This window comes from Nanorana parkeri, unplaced genomic scaffold (assembly GCF_000935625.1).
Source record: "Nanorana parkeri isolate BGI_ZX_2015 unplaced genomic scaffold, ASM93562v1 scaffold546, whole genome shotgun sequence".
Lineage (NCBI taxonomy): Eukaryota > Metazoa > Chordata > Amphibia > Anura > Dicroglossidae > Nanorana > Nanorana parkeri.
Window position 1 is genome coordinate 876880 of NW_017306814.1, and position 16316 is coordinate 893195.

At 40.2% G+C, this 16316-nt stretch overlaps 1 protein-coding gene across 1 annotated transcript in view; it reads left to right on the forward strand.

Moving 5' to 3' along the window:
- The first annotated feature begins 602 nt into the window (after positions 1-602).
- Positions 603-16316, forward strand: part of CA8 (carbonic anhydrase 8) — a 60902-nt gene continuing 45188 nt past the window's right edge. Inside the window, exons 1-2 of the mRNA XM_018561814.1 lie at positions 603-898; positions 12152-12343. Of these exons, the coding sequence (XP_018417316.1) occupies positions 823-898; positions 12152-12343 (268 nt within the window). The 5' untranslated portion in view covers positions 603-822. The remainder of the gene's footprint in view (positions 899-12151; positions 12344-16316) is intronic.

Sequence of the window (16316 nt, forward strand, 5' to 3'; positions counted from 1 at the left end):
GTAGCTTATTTGTGTATCACTCGGCTGTAGATCCTCAAATCATCTCTGAATTCATGCTGGCACTGTCCTTCCTTCTGGAGGTTGGCAACTTTTGTTCCCCATGGTCCCAGTGTCTGCTGCAAACCAGTCACCACTCCAAGACCATTCCCATGATTGATTATACAGTAACTACAATACAAGTTAGTAAACTAAACATGCGATTGTACTCCATCACAGGCATGTGCTACTGCCCATATTGTAGCGGTGGCTACTTTACATCACACACACAGGGACCATGGAGAACAAAAATAGCCACCCTTCAGAAGGAAGAGCACCAATTCAGAGATGATTTGAGGACCTACAGTCGATTGCTACACAAGTAAGATACATTTGTGTTAATATTTAAGGTACTTGAATGTATTTTAAAGATTTAACTGCTGAGTTTAGTGTCACTTTAAGTAAGAAGTCTACAACTTCCTTTGCAATGACACACTTTGTACAGTGCTAGAGAGCCAGGACCTTCCTGAGTACAGATCATCTGTGTTCCTGCAGCCAAGTCCCTCTCTGGCACCACCTACCACTAAACATTTAAATATCTGCCTAGTCCAGGCTCCAGCCTTGCATGTAGAGGTTGTGATCATCACATAATTGCAGTGATTAGGAGCCTTACCTCCTCCCCTCTGCTGCACAGACACAGACAGGAGTGACAGCTCCTAGTGGCTGTGCATAGAGGAGTATAGAGGAGAATACAGCATAGCATGCCCTGCTCAAGTCACACTCACAACTAAACTCTGAACCTCTCAATACTCTTCCATCCAAAGAGCAGACAGAGAGAGGACACAGATGGCTGATCGGCAGTATATAGACAACTCTGAACTGCAAGCAGACAAGGAAAACCAAGAGTGGGGCTATGTGGAAGGTCAGTAATAATCTCATTTTTCCTTTTGAATTGCACAACCCTGTAGATTCCCAGAAAAGTTTGTGTCCAAATGTGATCTCTAGAGCAATCCAAACATGCGATCATGTCATTTTATTCTTCCTTTCTACAATCATTCTGTGTTAAAGTGATGTCCCAGATAAAAGACTCAGTAGAGTTAAATGCTGCAGCTTCCTACCCTCTCCGTTTAGTAAATATCAGTGGAAAGTGAATCCCTAATATTTGTTTTGATTAACTCTTCAGCGTAGAAGGAATGAAGGAGTCAAGGAACCTGTTGCACCACTTTGACTTTTAAATACTATATTATTGTGTACGGGCAATCCGGGAAGACATTTGTAAGAATGCGCTCCATTGTTACAAACTTTTCAGCTGTTGCGTTATTTTGTGTTTTACCAGTATACGGGGCAGTTTCAGGGTTCTTCCTGTTGAAATAGTAATATGAAACTCAACGACATGACCAATTTCATGCACAAGAATTCTATTTTTCACAAGTTTTGTGTTATTGCAGTAACATAAGTTGAATTGAGTAATTAATAAGGGAGTATGCATTAAAATAAGTACGTTAATTGGTGTACTACAGTGGTAAACATGGTGACTGAATGGGGGACACTTTGCCATGCCGCTGTAGAGCACTGTCTGCATGGAGTTTTTATGCTCTTCCTAGTTTTTTTGCTTTACCACTGGAATTGATGGTGTGGTTTCCTTCCAAAACCCTAAAAATATTCTGACGGGTTACATTGGTGGAAGTGTATATGTTGATACATGCATTGCAGTGGTAAATAGGGTGGTTACATGGCAAACCCCTGCCTTTCAGCTGTAGGGCACTTTATGCATGGAGTTTGTATGTTCTTCCTAAGTTTTTTTAACATTACCACTGGAATGGATGGTGTGGTTTCCTCCCACATCCCCATTGCTGTAGGGCAATGTCTGCATGGAGTTTGTATGTTATTCCAACATTTTGTGCATTGCCACTGAAATGGACAATGTGGTTTCCTCCCACAACCCAAAAATATACTAATGGGATAATTTAGATGGAAGCAGGTACACAGGGGTGGACTGACAACACATGGGGCCCCCGGGCAATATGAGGTTATGGGGGCCCCTTGTGCTCTGCCCATATACAAGCCCCACCCACATATACATTCCTGCATCCCCTGCATACCTCTTCCTACACTGTTTTACCTCTGCACCCCCTGCATCCTTCTTCCTACACTGTTCACCTCTGCACCCCCTGCAACCCTTCTCCTACACTGCCTATCTCTACATCCCATTCCCCTACACTGTTCACCTCTGCACCCCCTGCATCCCTCTTCCTACAATGCCTACACCTACATCCCTCTTACTACACTGTTCACCTCTGCACACCCTACATCCCTTCTCCTATAATGCCCACCACTGCACCCCTGTCATCTTTCTTCCTACACTGCTCACCTCTCCACCCCCTGCATCCATCGTCCTACACTGCCCCCTTCGGCACCCCCTGCATTCCTCTTCCTACACTGTTCACCTCTGCACTCTCTTCTAACACTGCTGACCCCCCTCCCCTACTCTCTGTTAAGCTGCTCACTCTCTGCAGCTTAACTCATGCTAGGACTCCCGCTTCTGATACCATTGACTGTGGGTGGTGCAGGGGGTGGAGCCAAATGTGCTGAAAGTCACAGTTCCTCCCTGCATCTGATCAGCACAGCCCAGGGAGCAAAAGGGACACTGATAGGTATGCCCAGTGGATGTTCCTGCCCACTCACCATGATAACAAGCTGATTGACAGGCTCCTCTCCTCCTTCTATGCAGACTATGGGTCCCTGTAGGGATGACGCCTGCCAATCAATTGGTTACCATGGCAAGTGAGCTAGACCATTCTCCTTCCCTACAGGCAGCCCGTGCTGGGTTCGGGCCCCCCCTGCTAACTTGATAGGGCCTGCCCAGTACAGGAGGGCTGCCTGTACCATCCTGTCAGCAGCCCTGGCCACGGTCGCCCTCCTGGCTTTTACATTAATGCATGTATTGCAGTGGCAAACATGGTGGTTAAGTGGGGAACACTTTGTCTTGAAGCTGTAGGGCACTGTCTGTATAGAGCTTGTATGTTCTTCCCAGGTTTTTTTGGATTCCCACTGGAATGGACGTTGTGGTTTCCTCCCACAACCCAAAAATATACTAATGGGTTCATTAGCTTCTACCTAAATTAGCCAAAGTGTTTGTATGTTTCTGTATGACTGAAAGGAATGTTAGATGATAAGCTATTTAAGAGCAGTGACTGCCCTAAAGGTGTTTGTACTCTTTAAAGTGCTGACGAATTTGTAAGATCTATAAATAAATTATATCAAATACATACAGTAAATTCCATGCAGAGTGACTGCAACTAACTATGTAAAGAAATGTGCTATTTACTTCAGTGAAAACACTTGATGAGAATACATTCATGCAGTTCTAAATGTCAGCCTAATGATGGATACATTACTATTATTTATTCAAAGTATTTATATTGTGTCAACATATGATACAGCACTTTTTAAACTGTGTAATATAAGCCATTAAATTAAGTCTATTATCCAGAACTATTCACATTACTCACTGTCCCGTGATGGGTCTCTCAATGTCCCTAACACACCTCTAGGTTGAAAACCAACTGAAACACTAGTTTGTTTGTACAGTACACTCCACATTATCCGGCATTCAACCAACCAGCACTCTCAAGCAACCGGCAAAAAATATTTTTTTGCGGTTGGACCTGAGAGAGAACTTTCTCTCTCAGTGGGCAGGTGCAATAGGGAGCAGGCTGGCTACAGTTTCTTACAGGATCAACATTTTTTTTCAAAAACACTTTAAATAGTATATTTAACAGACCAAAAGGGAGAAAATAAAAGTAGTTAATTGTTAGGGGTTACATACACTTTTAGCAAGTTGCACTATATGTTCTACAAGCAATCTGCACAGATATACCACAAACATATGACATTATTCATTTACTTTTTTCGGTGTAGATAGATGAATAAAAATGCCTATTTGGGTTGATTTCAATACATTGCTTATTTAAAGGTAAACTATATTGGTTTATGTCAATTTTATTTTTAGGTTTTGGATTATTTTTAACACTTTGCTAAAGAAAGAACAGCAGAAGAAGTTTACCTTTGGACTCTAATTGAAACTCTGTAGGCCCCATCTGAAAAAAGTAGACAAAGAGAGGGATGAGTCACTGCTCTAACTCATTAATTGTTTATATCTTAGTTTGAGCTGTTTAGCTCTTTACTTAGTAGACTTTTTTTAGAACAGGTAAAAAAAGGTAAGAAAACTTTTGTCCATAATACCAGAGAAGAAAGAAAATATTACACAACCCCTATACATTCTCTTTACCAAGAGGCTCAATTCATTTTTTTCCCCCACTGCTTTTAGTCACACGACGGGGTCTCTCCTTCCCAAGTATCTCTCAAGCGACAGTATGACTGTTGGCAGTGCTAATAGTGCATCATTATTTCTCATTCTTCTAAGGCATTGTTTCCCACTTATATAGTCATGTTTCCTTTCTACAAGGAAATATTTGCCAAGTGCCCTGCTGTGAGCCAGCTTATCATAATCCCATGATACCTATTAGCTATTTGGAACAGTGGGCTGTGGCACCAGGAATTTGTTACTGTATTTCAATGTTCAGGTTCTGTTTTTTTTTTGGTGCAGAATCTCACAGTACATGATTGCCGAGCGGTCACGGATCGCCCAGGTGTGCACCGGCCCTCAGGGTTTCGTTTAGGGGTAAGATAAGTAGGTGTTAGACTCTTGGTTCAGTGGGTTGATATTTGGTATCAAGGTTAAAGTTGTAGTGAGGCCTTAAGAGTATTGTGATATGTTGTGAGAAGGTTAAGAATTAAGAACTCACAACAGGGAGTTAGGGTAAACATGCCAATGTAAATTATAAAACTGATTTTCAATATTTTCATTTCCTTTTTAACATAATGCCTGCTGATCCTGCCATGAAGGTCCTTGTTCAGACACTTCTTGTTATAAGGCTCTGTCTTTGTCTACCAACTGTGCTCCTGTAGTTTCACTCAGGATTTTGATGGAGATCACAAGTGGCCATTTTAACACAGATTACACAGGCATTGTCTACTAATGTCATCATCTGGAAACCTGCCCGGAGAAATGTCATGCAGCCATCGCTGGAGTGAGTGCATTTAAACACGAAGTGGTTGCAGAGAGGCTGTAGGAGATCAATCGAACTGATGTAATGGTGTTTTGGGGGTAAAGTTGTGTGAGATTACCCCCTACATCTCAGTCATTGCATTCTCACACTGTAGCAGCTCAACAGGGGATCTTAAGGTTCTTTCTAAGTGGGAGATTTACCATCTAGAGTCCTGGGCCTCTCTCTACCTAGGAGTGAGGGCTTTATAAGAATTCAGAAGAAAAGAACTGCAAAGACACCCTCACCCTCTGCCGGGGACCTCAGCATACTACCTGTGAAGCCCAGCGCCCATTTACAGCACAGGCTTTGATTTGAACATGAAATGGCCTGGCAGGCCGGATATGGCCCGTGGGCCTTGTGTTTAACACATGTTATTTAGGGTATACCTCCACTTGAAGTATTAAGGTGATTCTGTTTCTAAAATTAAACCTTAAATAAGAGCTATTCCTGCAAAGAAGAAAGTAAATTCTTATCTCTCCTGCTGCCCCTACCTATGAATGCCACTCTGAGGTAGAGAAGGCAGAAAAAACCATTGCCTGAAGTCTTTTCAGAAACTGACACTTACAAGATTGATGATCTCCAGTTTCCCGCTGCACTCAGGGGTTACTCCTACCAACCCCTACATCACTACTCTGTCCTCTAGTGATGTGTTTAAGGTAACTCTTTGACAGATAAAAAAGGCAAAAATGAATGCAGCAGAGCTGGAGAGCGAGAGAAAGAAGCAGTACAAGGAACCAATCAGTTCATGTGCTGACAAGAAGAATGCTGAAGGGGAGAGAAAGCAGAGTGACAGAGAGATGAGCTCATCACTGTGCTGTTGTTGCTCTCATTGTCCAGTCACAGTTTAGGGTTGGTCCAGGACAACCTGGGCTCAGAGGAAGCAGGGTTTTATGATACTGGCCATTAGACTGGGGACATCTAGTAGCAAACAAATTACTGCCTGGGAAATGTCTACATTGAAGGTGAAAATTGCAGAAAAATGCTGGGTTTGTTATTTTATCTTGCAAATGGGATTTTTTAAATTTTCTTATTTTTGGGTGGTGTTCTGCTCTAAATTGTAAACTGTTATGAAGTATCTCCTGCAATTGGCAGAATTATCTCTTCTCGTATACATTCAGTATACTGATATACAGTTGATTGAGCAGTGCTCTGTGTTTTAAAGGTTTGCCAAGTTTCAGCAGTAGTTGGTAATGGAGGAGAAATGTACCATTCCCACTAAAGTGCAGGAGTCTCCTGTTTAGTGCAGGGAAGATTAATATGAATGTAATACCCTGACAATCTTAATTGCTTGTACTACAAATTGTAATATGCACTGAAACTCAGTTTTTGGAAACTTTAAAATGCATTGAAAAGTATTGTTGCAGGAGCTGGTGTTATTATACATCAAGGTCTGGCTTATGGTTGGCTTTAGGTTTTTATGGCTGAAACCATTTTTCCTCCTGACAAAAAAAACTATATATAGAATAAAGAAAAGTAAATGTGTTTTTGAAAAAATACTATTTAAATGTTGTTATAATCGTAGACTATATATTTGTGGACTAGATCAATGATCTTGCCTGTCGCCATCAGTATGCAGACAGGTGGACAAGAACTGCTGACATATGTTGCCCTAATTTCATTCTCATGTGTTTGCTTGAAATTAATAGACTCGGTAACATAAATTTACTTGGTAGCTGCTGGCCTTGGAGATTACATTTTTTCGTTACTACTGAAATAGAACATAACTGTTCCCTGTAAAGTGACAGTTTTCACACTCTGAATTAATTCCAGGGACTGAAGATAAATACAAAAATATGTTAGTATACAGAGTAACACTTAGCAGATAATCTTATCAACACCTAAAGCAATGCCAGTGATTTATTTCTATCTTATTCTCCATGGAATCAGTGGGCCTGTTAATTATTTACTATTGAATGTGGTATGGTTCACAGACAACTTCATAGCTACTATCAGCAACTCCTTTTAACTAAACAGAGGTGACAAAGGAATAAGCACATAATGTAGTAATCAACATCCATCTTCTCTTTCAGAAATGTGACAGGGTGTAGGCTGCAAATGCATCTATCTATCTATCTATCTATCTATCTATCTATCTATCTATCTATCTATCTATCTATCTATCATCTATCTATCTATCTATCTATCTATCTATCTATCTATCTATCTATCTATCTATCTATCTATCTATCCATCCATCCATCTATCTATCTACAAAGAAGGGAAAGCGACAAAAATGTTTGTGCCAGATTAGTAAGATGAACAATAAAGTGCATCCAGTGGTGTCGCTACAGGGAGGCAAGTTCCCCCCTGGGTTATTCCTTGCCCCCCCCCGTGTGCCCTCCTCCCCTAACAGTGTCGCATCCGAATAACGTTGTGGGACCTGATTGGGACCTGTGCACCCGCTGCTTGTTCGGTGTGGCTGGCCATATAGATAATGGTATTGTGTATTGCTGTATAATGATTTGCTGGATTTGTAGTCTTCTATAGCTGGTGGTATTCTGCATTGCTGGCTTTGTAGTCTTCTATAGGTAGTGGTATTCTGTATTGCTGTATAATATATTGCTGGGATTTGTAGTGCTGTATAATGTATTGTTGGGATTTATAGTCCTCTATACAGTGGCAGAACTACCAGGGTTACATAGTTGCAGCTGCAACTGGGCCCTTGAATTCTGCCACTTGGGGGGACGGGGATATTGTGATAAAAATTATTAGTTGCCCCCCCCCCCAGTTTTGGCTGTGGTATCTTATATGCCCCCCCCTATATATTGTTCCTAAAGTCGCCACTGTATGCATCATCAGCCAGTGTACCTGGTCCCCGGTGCTGGCCTGGATAATCCTGGGGTAATTATTGATGGAAAAGCAGGTATACTTCCTGTAAAGCATTTGTTGCTGCACTAGGGACCCAAAGAAAACGAGGACCTATCTTTGAAGTAGTGAGGAAGAGCATGCATGTCCAGAGCTGTCATGGAGTAGGATAGCCAAGCTTTCTGCTCTGTAGAGGAGTCAAGTGCATAACTGTTCAGAAGGTACAGTGGCAGCTATGTCAGCAACAAGGTTAATGATGGTTGTGATGTCAGAAAAATATGGCTGGAATAAATAGAATAGTGAGTTATGGAATATGGCAAGAATAACAAAGTAGGAGGAAAGATGCTTTGAAAAAGGACTTTACTGGGAGTCTCCAGCCATGCTCCTGACACTGACAAGGATGGAATCGGTCAAGTGGTGCCATGACAATCAAGTGTGCATGTGTGGGACAACAGTGGTGGTTCCTGAAGAGGGCCCCAAATCATTGCTTAGCCTTTCATAGCTTATGTCCACCTTGCATTTTAACATCAGCTGATACATACATACAGAGTTATTCACAAAAGGGAGAAGAGTTTGGAGAAGGCAGGAGAAGTGAACAATCTAGGACTACATAGCTGAACTGGAAAGTGAGCTGAACTGGAGAATTTTTCCAAATCAGCTATTTTGTCCTAGATTGTTCACTTCTCCTGCCTTCTCCAAACCCTTCACCCTTTTGTGAATAACCCTGGTAGTTACATAGTCAAGTAAAAAAAAAAGACACAAGTCCATCAAGTTTAACCGATAGAGATTGGAAAAGATACAGAATGTAAATCTGTAAAGATAAATTCGTAATCTCTAACAGGGTTATTTACTGAAGGGTAACGAGTTTGTAGCTTGAAGGAGGCAGGAAAAGTGAACAATCTAGGACAACATAGCTGAACTGGAAAACAAGCTGAACTGGAAATGTAAAAGGAAAGTCACTGCAGACTATCAGGGCTATTCACAAAAGGTTGAAGAGTTTGGAGAAGGCAGGAGAAATGAACAATCTAGGACAACATAGCTGATTTGGAATTATTCTCTAATTCAGCTCACTTTCCGGTTCAGCTATGTTGTCCTAGATTGTTCCCTTCTCCTGCCTTCTTCAAGCTCTTCACCCTTTTGCGAATAACCCTGTAAGTTTCTATATCTACCAAGTCTGATCTATCTAGGAATTCCATGATTGGATTGCTTATACATAGATGTCCTAAGATCTACTTATCTCTACAAACACACATTCTTCTCTGACATGTTATTTTATGAGTTTTGGTCCTTTCACAATTTTCAGTGACAAATCTAATTTGTTAATGTTCATGTTTCCTGATCATTGAAGCCATTCTAATCATTTATGGGAATGGCATTGCTGTCTGCCTTGGAATGGCTTTTTAACCTCAATGTGCAGATTGTTAAAGACAGACGAGAATAAAGGATAAACAGTTCAACATGGTAAACACTGTTCACTCATGAAGTCTGATGCCTTACAAATAAAAGATGTGACTGTTCAAATTTACTGATCTTTTGTTTAGATGCTTCAATAGCCCTTATCATCCCTCAAAATATTACATATAAAAATGTTATTTCACATTAATTTATTCAGTAGCCCAGTAGCCTAATTTGCAAAATTCCATGGTATACAATTGAGAATGGGGGATTATATTGTACTTTTATACAGAAACGTTACTGGTCACTGCCGAGTTATATCTGTACATTCAATGAAAAGATCATTTGAAAGGGTGGTAGAAAGTATTATTTACTTTTTTAAATGCTTAAATAGATGGGTATGTTTTTGTTAATCATTTTATATAGAGAAGGTATTTAAATACAGCTACCATACTCAGTGGTATCCCCCCCACGTCATGTTTAAGACTTTTTGCGTAACCTGTCAGTCGCTGGACACAGCGCACATGCTGTATCCAGTGTTTGACAGATTGCGCTAGATTGCAGATTGCAAAGCCCACCTGAGACCCTGCAGAGCCCTCCATAGATCCCTCACAGCCAACTTAAGACCGTGCAGAGCCCACCATAGATCCTGTAGAACCTACCTGAGAGCCCACACCGCCCACCACAGATCCTGCACATCCCACCTGAGGCCCTACAGATCCCAACATAGACCCTGCACAGCCCACCACAGATCCTGCACAGCTAACCTGAGACCCCGGAGAGCCCACCATAGACCCTGCAGAGCCCACCATAGACCCCGCAGAACCCACCACAGATCCTGCACAGCTCACCTGAGACCCTGCACAACTCACCTGAGATTCTCAGATGGGCTGTGCAGAATCTATGGTGGGCTTTGCAGGGTCCCTTTGCCTGCACACGTGTGCTCCTCTTACCTACAGCTCTATATTCTTTATTATTAGTAGGCTTTGGTACACTTTGGTATTCTTCAGTGCTATACAATGTAATAAACATGGGATATGGTACAATAAAATACATGCTAAAAGACAAAGGTAACTCTCAGTGCATGTCTGGAAATAACATTTAAAAATTAGAATGTTATCATTGTTTAAAAGTCCACTAACAGTATTTCTCCAAAGCACATAATTATGCTCTGCATCTGATGATGAGGCAGCAATTACAATTAGAAGATTAAGGAGACATATGACAGTTTCTAATTGTATGTTATTACTGCATGATTTCTAACCTTATCTAGCCTTTACCATTATTGCGTTTGAATGTGCTTAATGCATAATGTTACTGTTATGCAGGTTTGTTTTATTCTGTATTTTCCAAACTAACTTTGCTGAATTCACATGCCTTCCTATACAATTCACATGCCGTATTACTCCATAGCTAAACAAAAATCACTAAAAATATAAAAAAAGTATTGTCTTAAGAAACAAAGTTGTAATTAAAGAAAATGTTGTCAGATGCTGTTGACTTTAAAGGAGTAGTATATAGTTATCTCCAATGGGCTGCCAAGTAACAATTTTGCTTTGTTTTTCCAATGATAGCATTGCATATATCCACTCTTTACTGCTGTGTTTGTGGAGTTTTGGGGTACTAGCCTCTGTTCTAAGTATGTGTAGAGGCACATCAGGGGTACCAAATACTATATATATAGTAGTGTTCATAGGTGTTACAGCTCCTACCACTGGGCTCAATCCAGCCCCCTGGCCTGGAGTTCAGTTCTAGCCGTGGCTCTGAACTATTTGTGGTCAATCAATAAATTATTTTTTGTACTTCACTATGACTGACCTGTGCTAAATGATGTGCTAAAGGGAAAGTGTTATGGTTTAAAGTCCACCTGTTCCCAGACTATGGACATTCAATTATTTACATGAATTCAACAAATAGTAAAAGAGCTTAAAAACTCACTTACCTTTCTAGATGCCATTAATGTGAAGTTATTCATCAACGATCACAAGAGAGACTCTAAAGTCACTTTTAGTTGGTTTCTAATGGCTCAGAAACACCTACTGCGTGTTTACAGTCGAAGGCTGGCATGAAGATTCTAATGCTTGTGTTGTGAACATTACAGTTTACAGTAAACCTAATTTTAAAGGTTAATATTGATGTATATATATATACAGTATTACGTTTTTATATATTTTTTTTTTTATATATTTTTTATTTCATTATCACTATATAATATTTGTTGTACAAATAAACATAAAATACAAAGCAATGACTTTTCAGAGCACTGTAGGTTATCTAAAAAGACACCACAGTTGAGAGGCTTACTTTGCAGTTCTGTTTAGCCAGTAGAATCCTCAGACTCTGATAAGAAAGCTATCACTGCTGTGACGATTCATTCCAATACTGTAAACAATGGACTTTCTTTAGCATAGATGAAATCTAAGCATGATAATACTGGAGAAAGGGGACTAGAGCTCCATCTGCTGGCTGAATAGAAGACTACATATTATTAATATGCAATCAATTAGAGAATATTGAATTCATTCAAAAATCAATTAGATACCATCCTAAAAGACCGTAACATACAGGGGTATGGGTACAGTTAAATACCAGACCACACAGGGACTCTGTACACGCACGCACGCACAACACACACACAGGTTGAACTTAATGGATCTGTGTCTTTTTTCAACCTCAAATACTATGTAACTATGTAATAGTTTCCTGACAAAAAATAATAACAAATATCAAAACTTTTTTTAGTGCTGTCCATAATAAAAAAGGCATGTACACATCTATACAAACCACCATACTTTCCCTTAAACTGCAAGTACTGTAGTACAAAACTTAAAATGTGTTTTGCCTGACATTGTTTTTTTTTGTAGGTGTTGAGTGGGGTTTACTGTACCCAGAAGCTAATGGACAGTACCAATCTCCAATCAATATAAATTCGAGAGAAGCTTTATATGATCCTTCTTTACTAGAAGTTCGACTATCTCCAAATTATGTTGTCTGTCGGGACTGTGAAGTGATTAATGATGGTCGGGTTGTCCAGATACTGCTAAAGTCAAAATCAGGTAGGATTCGGAAATACCTCATCAAAACAGTATAAACATTTATACTGTTGTTTAACTCTTGCTTTTATAACACTGTTTTGTTTATCAGTCTCAACCTTTAACATGATATCCTTAATCAAATATTTTGCCAAAAACAAAATTTGTATACAGAAATGAGTGTACAAACAGTGGGCAATGATTCCAAATGGGTCTCTTTTATGATTATAATCTTTGCTGAATTCATTAAAATGGGAAACCACATTCTAGCCTCAGAGCACTGACAAACTGGGTGCATAGTATAAAAGACACTGATCCACTTGGAAGTTAAGGTGTTGGAAGCATTTTTCATGAATTCAGTTGAATTTAGGGGGCTTTTTTTCATGAAAAAGTGATCCCTTTCCTACCCATATTACCAACAATTTACAAGAACTTGTATAGAATTCTCATTTAGATTTGGTAGAGTGTAGTTTTTAGTAGCAATTTGACCTGTGTATGACTAGCCTTAGTCTACATAACAACAATGGTTCTGCTAATGGCAGCGGATCAGGTATTTCACTGTATTGTGTAATCTACAGCTAAAGTAAACCTTATTGCTAGTTATAGGAAAGGTCTGAGCAACCAATCATTAGCATTGCCTGTGGATAGATTTTTCCCTGCACCCCTCTCAGTTCCAGCAGCAGAATGTAAAGGGAGTTTTCCAGTGGGTCTTTTCATTCATATTTAAGTCAAGGAAAGGATGTATAATAACCTAATGTAAGTTTTTTTTAGCTCTGCTAATGCTATGCTGAGCTAGTGCCTTTAGTGCTGAGTCATTGGCCTGTTATGAAGATCAGGAGTTCTGACTTCCCTCTGACTTTATACATAGCTATTCCACGTAAGTGACTCAGAAAGCATTGGAGACAGTGTGGCGAATTTACTAAAGGAGTAGAGCATGTTCACTTTGCATAGTGACTGTTGACTTTGCTTAGTGAATGAGGTGAAGCGGTGCTGACTTCAATCATCCAATCACATGCAACCAACAATTTTTTATTTTCCTTCCATGTGATTAGGTATTCCTTGCTTCGAAAGTGAAAACTTACCATCCATCTTAAAGTGTATGTAATCCCAAAAACAATTGTATTTTATTTTTTAAATAAAAAATATTGCAGTTTACCAATCCTTAAATGTGGTGGCTTTTTTCTTTTTCTTTTCATCTGTTGATTTGGACAATAACACACTTCCTGTCTTAAGCTGGCCATACACCTATAGATTATCTGCAGATTTTCTATGGTCAGATGGAAAACGTGCAACAGATTCCTTCATCTACGTAAAACTATGTGAATGGAGGAATCTCCTGCTGGGCCAAGCTTCAGCATCTTGCTAGTCGGCTCCACTGGCTGTCCAAATGCATGAACAATCTGATTGGATGCAAGATACTGAAGCTTGGCCTAATGGGAGATTCCTCCATCCACACAGTTTAGCATAAATCGGAGAATCTGTTGCACTTTTCCCATCTGACCATAGGCTGATAGAAAAAAATCTATAGAAAATCTATAGGTGTATGGCCAGCTTTAGGCTGGGTTCACACCTGGGCGTATTTTTTCTGCTCTTTTTTCAGCTCGTTTTTTTTGCGTTTTTTAGCACGTTTTTCCGTTCAGTGAAACACGCGTTTCACTGGCGGTATTATTTATTTATTTTTTCCTTATTTTCTCTATTTACATATTTTTTTCACTTTCAAACTTCCCGCCGACTTTGCCCCCCTGCGTTGCCACTCGCAAGGGACGTAACCCGGAAGTCGGCAGCCGCCGGAGGACACAGCGGGGATCGCGGACAAGGTAAGACCTGTACGCTGTATTCCCGGGTGTGGCTCGGGGTTACCGCTTTGTTAACCCCAATCCACACTCGGGAATACCAACAGAAACACGCGGAAAAACACCCCAAAGAAGCTCCTGTACTTTTTTGGGCGTAGGGCGTTTTTCAGCATGTTCCAATGCGCTGAAATACGCCCAGACGGGAACCATGCCCATAGGAAAGTATGGGATTTCACTTGCTGGGGGTTTTACAGCACGTCGATCAGTGTTGTAAAACGCCCAGGTGTGAGCCAGGCCTTAGAGTGACTCCAGTCTATGTTTGAGCAATGGAGCCACCCTTAAACAGCAGTATTGTCACCCTGTGGAGCGGATAGTGTTAGATGCAGATGTAGATGGAATTGACTAACAAATTAAAACCGAACTCCAGTTAACACATTATAAGAAATAATAAGATAACGTTTTTTTTATAAATAGGTAAAAGTTGTAAGCAATCCTGTCAGTGGTAAATGGTTTGTTTCAACCCTCTATCTCCCCAGTTTTGCTGGACAGCTTGGTCTGCTAAAGGAAGTTGAAAAATAAACAGACTTAGTGGCCGAATCACCAAGTTAAAATAAAAGAAAAAAGCCTAAAAGACAGAAATCTAATGTAGCAACTACATTGAAGGATTGTTAAGCTGCAATATGTTAAATGTTTGATTTTAGATTTAGATATGCTCAAATCAGGGACAGAGACAGCCAAAAGGCGGTCAGAACTAGCAGTTGCTTTATTTTTCTCAACACAGCTTTTCTTTAACACAGCTTGGTCATGTACACAAAAATGTAGCAGATGTGATGTACAGAGTAGCTCTTCATATAGTTTGGCAGTGAAGACAAGCTAGTCCATGCCATACTTGTTTAGCTGTTGCAAAACAGTTATGCCTTGGATGCCTTTCCAAAAATCCTTAGGGCTGCATTCATGTTACTGAAATAATACTAATAGGGGACACTTAAATTTGTATTGTAGCATGCCCTTAATAGGCTGGCATATATATAGAGGAAAATGTTTTCCATTTATTTGCTTCACATTCTTCTATCAAAGGCATTGAAAGAAAATATTAAGGCCCAGCAGCAAAGTCCAGCTTTATCAGTTGGATGAATAGAATGTCTAGTTAGTATGCACAGCAACAGTCTGGCAGCACTAAACACTCCTTTATTGTGTTACCAAAATCCAAGGTGCGTGCCAGCTGAAACATTTCTTCCATGATTTCAAGGCTTTTTAAACCAGCAGTAATATACATTTAGCTTTACCTGTGGTAGACTTGAAAAAGTAAGCTTAAACTATCTAGGACCCCATTTAACCTATAAATCTTGCATGCAAGCTTTCTAAAAACAATCTGCTAGTACATTTGGATTGAAAATGAAATTAATACATGGCAGATCAGTACGCCTGTCACCAAACTCACTGTTTAAACAGCCTCCTATAGATAATGTATAGATTTGCTTAAGTTTTCCAGTTCATTTACTTTAGACAGCAACCAGTCTGGGTAGAAAAGCCTCTCCGTTGCCAGCATACTGCAGAGAAGGACCCTTGCTCTCTATATGGAAGCAATGGTCTCTCACTGCAAATGTCTGAAACTCCTCCCAGCTAGGTCAGACCGTTAGATTTGCAATCAGCAAAGTTCACACTGCCTACTGATTTGAGAGCACCCGAAATGTATTAACCACTTCAGGACCATAGGATGTACTTGTACGCCCTGATCTTGAAGTGGTTATACCAAGAACCTGGCTGTTGCAGCCGTGATCTTGGTATCAGATCTTAAGAGCAAGTGGAGGGCTTTAGAGCAAAAGTGATCTGGGTGGCTGTAGAGCTGCCCGATCACTTGTACCTGACTGTGACTGTGCAAGCAGTGAACATACGTTTCCTGATCTGCTCTATGATCACTGAAGCAGGAAGTTCTGCGCTCCCAGCTTCCTGTTTCAGGGGGGTCAGAAGCCATGCTGAACTTCTGGATAAACAGACAATTAAGCACAATCCTATGCTGAATCATCTGCATTGAAGGGCAGGGAAGACATTAGGGGTAAGAGAACCTGTCACCTGCCAAAGCTAACACATAGGGGCTTGTTAGCCTCCTTGTGACAGCAATAAAGTTAAATGTAAAAAAAAATGAAAAAAGTGTTAAAAAGCAAAGAATAATAAAATAAATAACAATAAAAAATCAAAGCAAA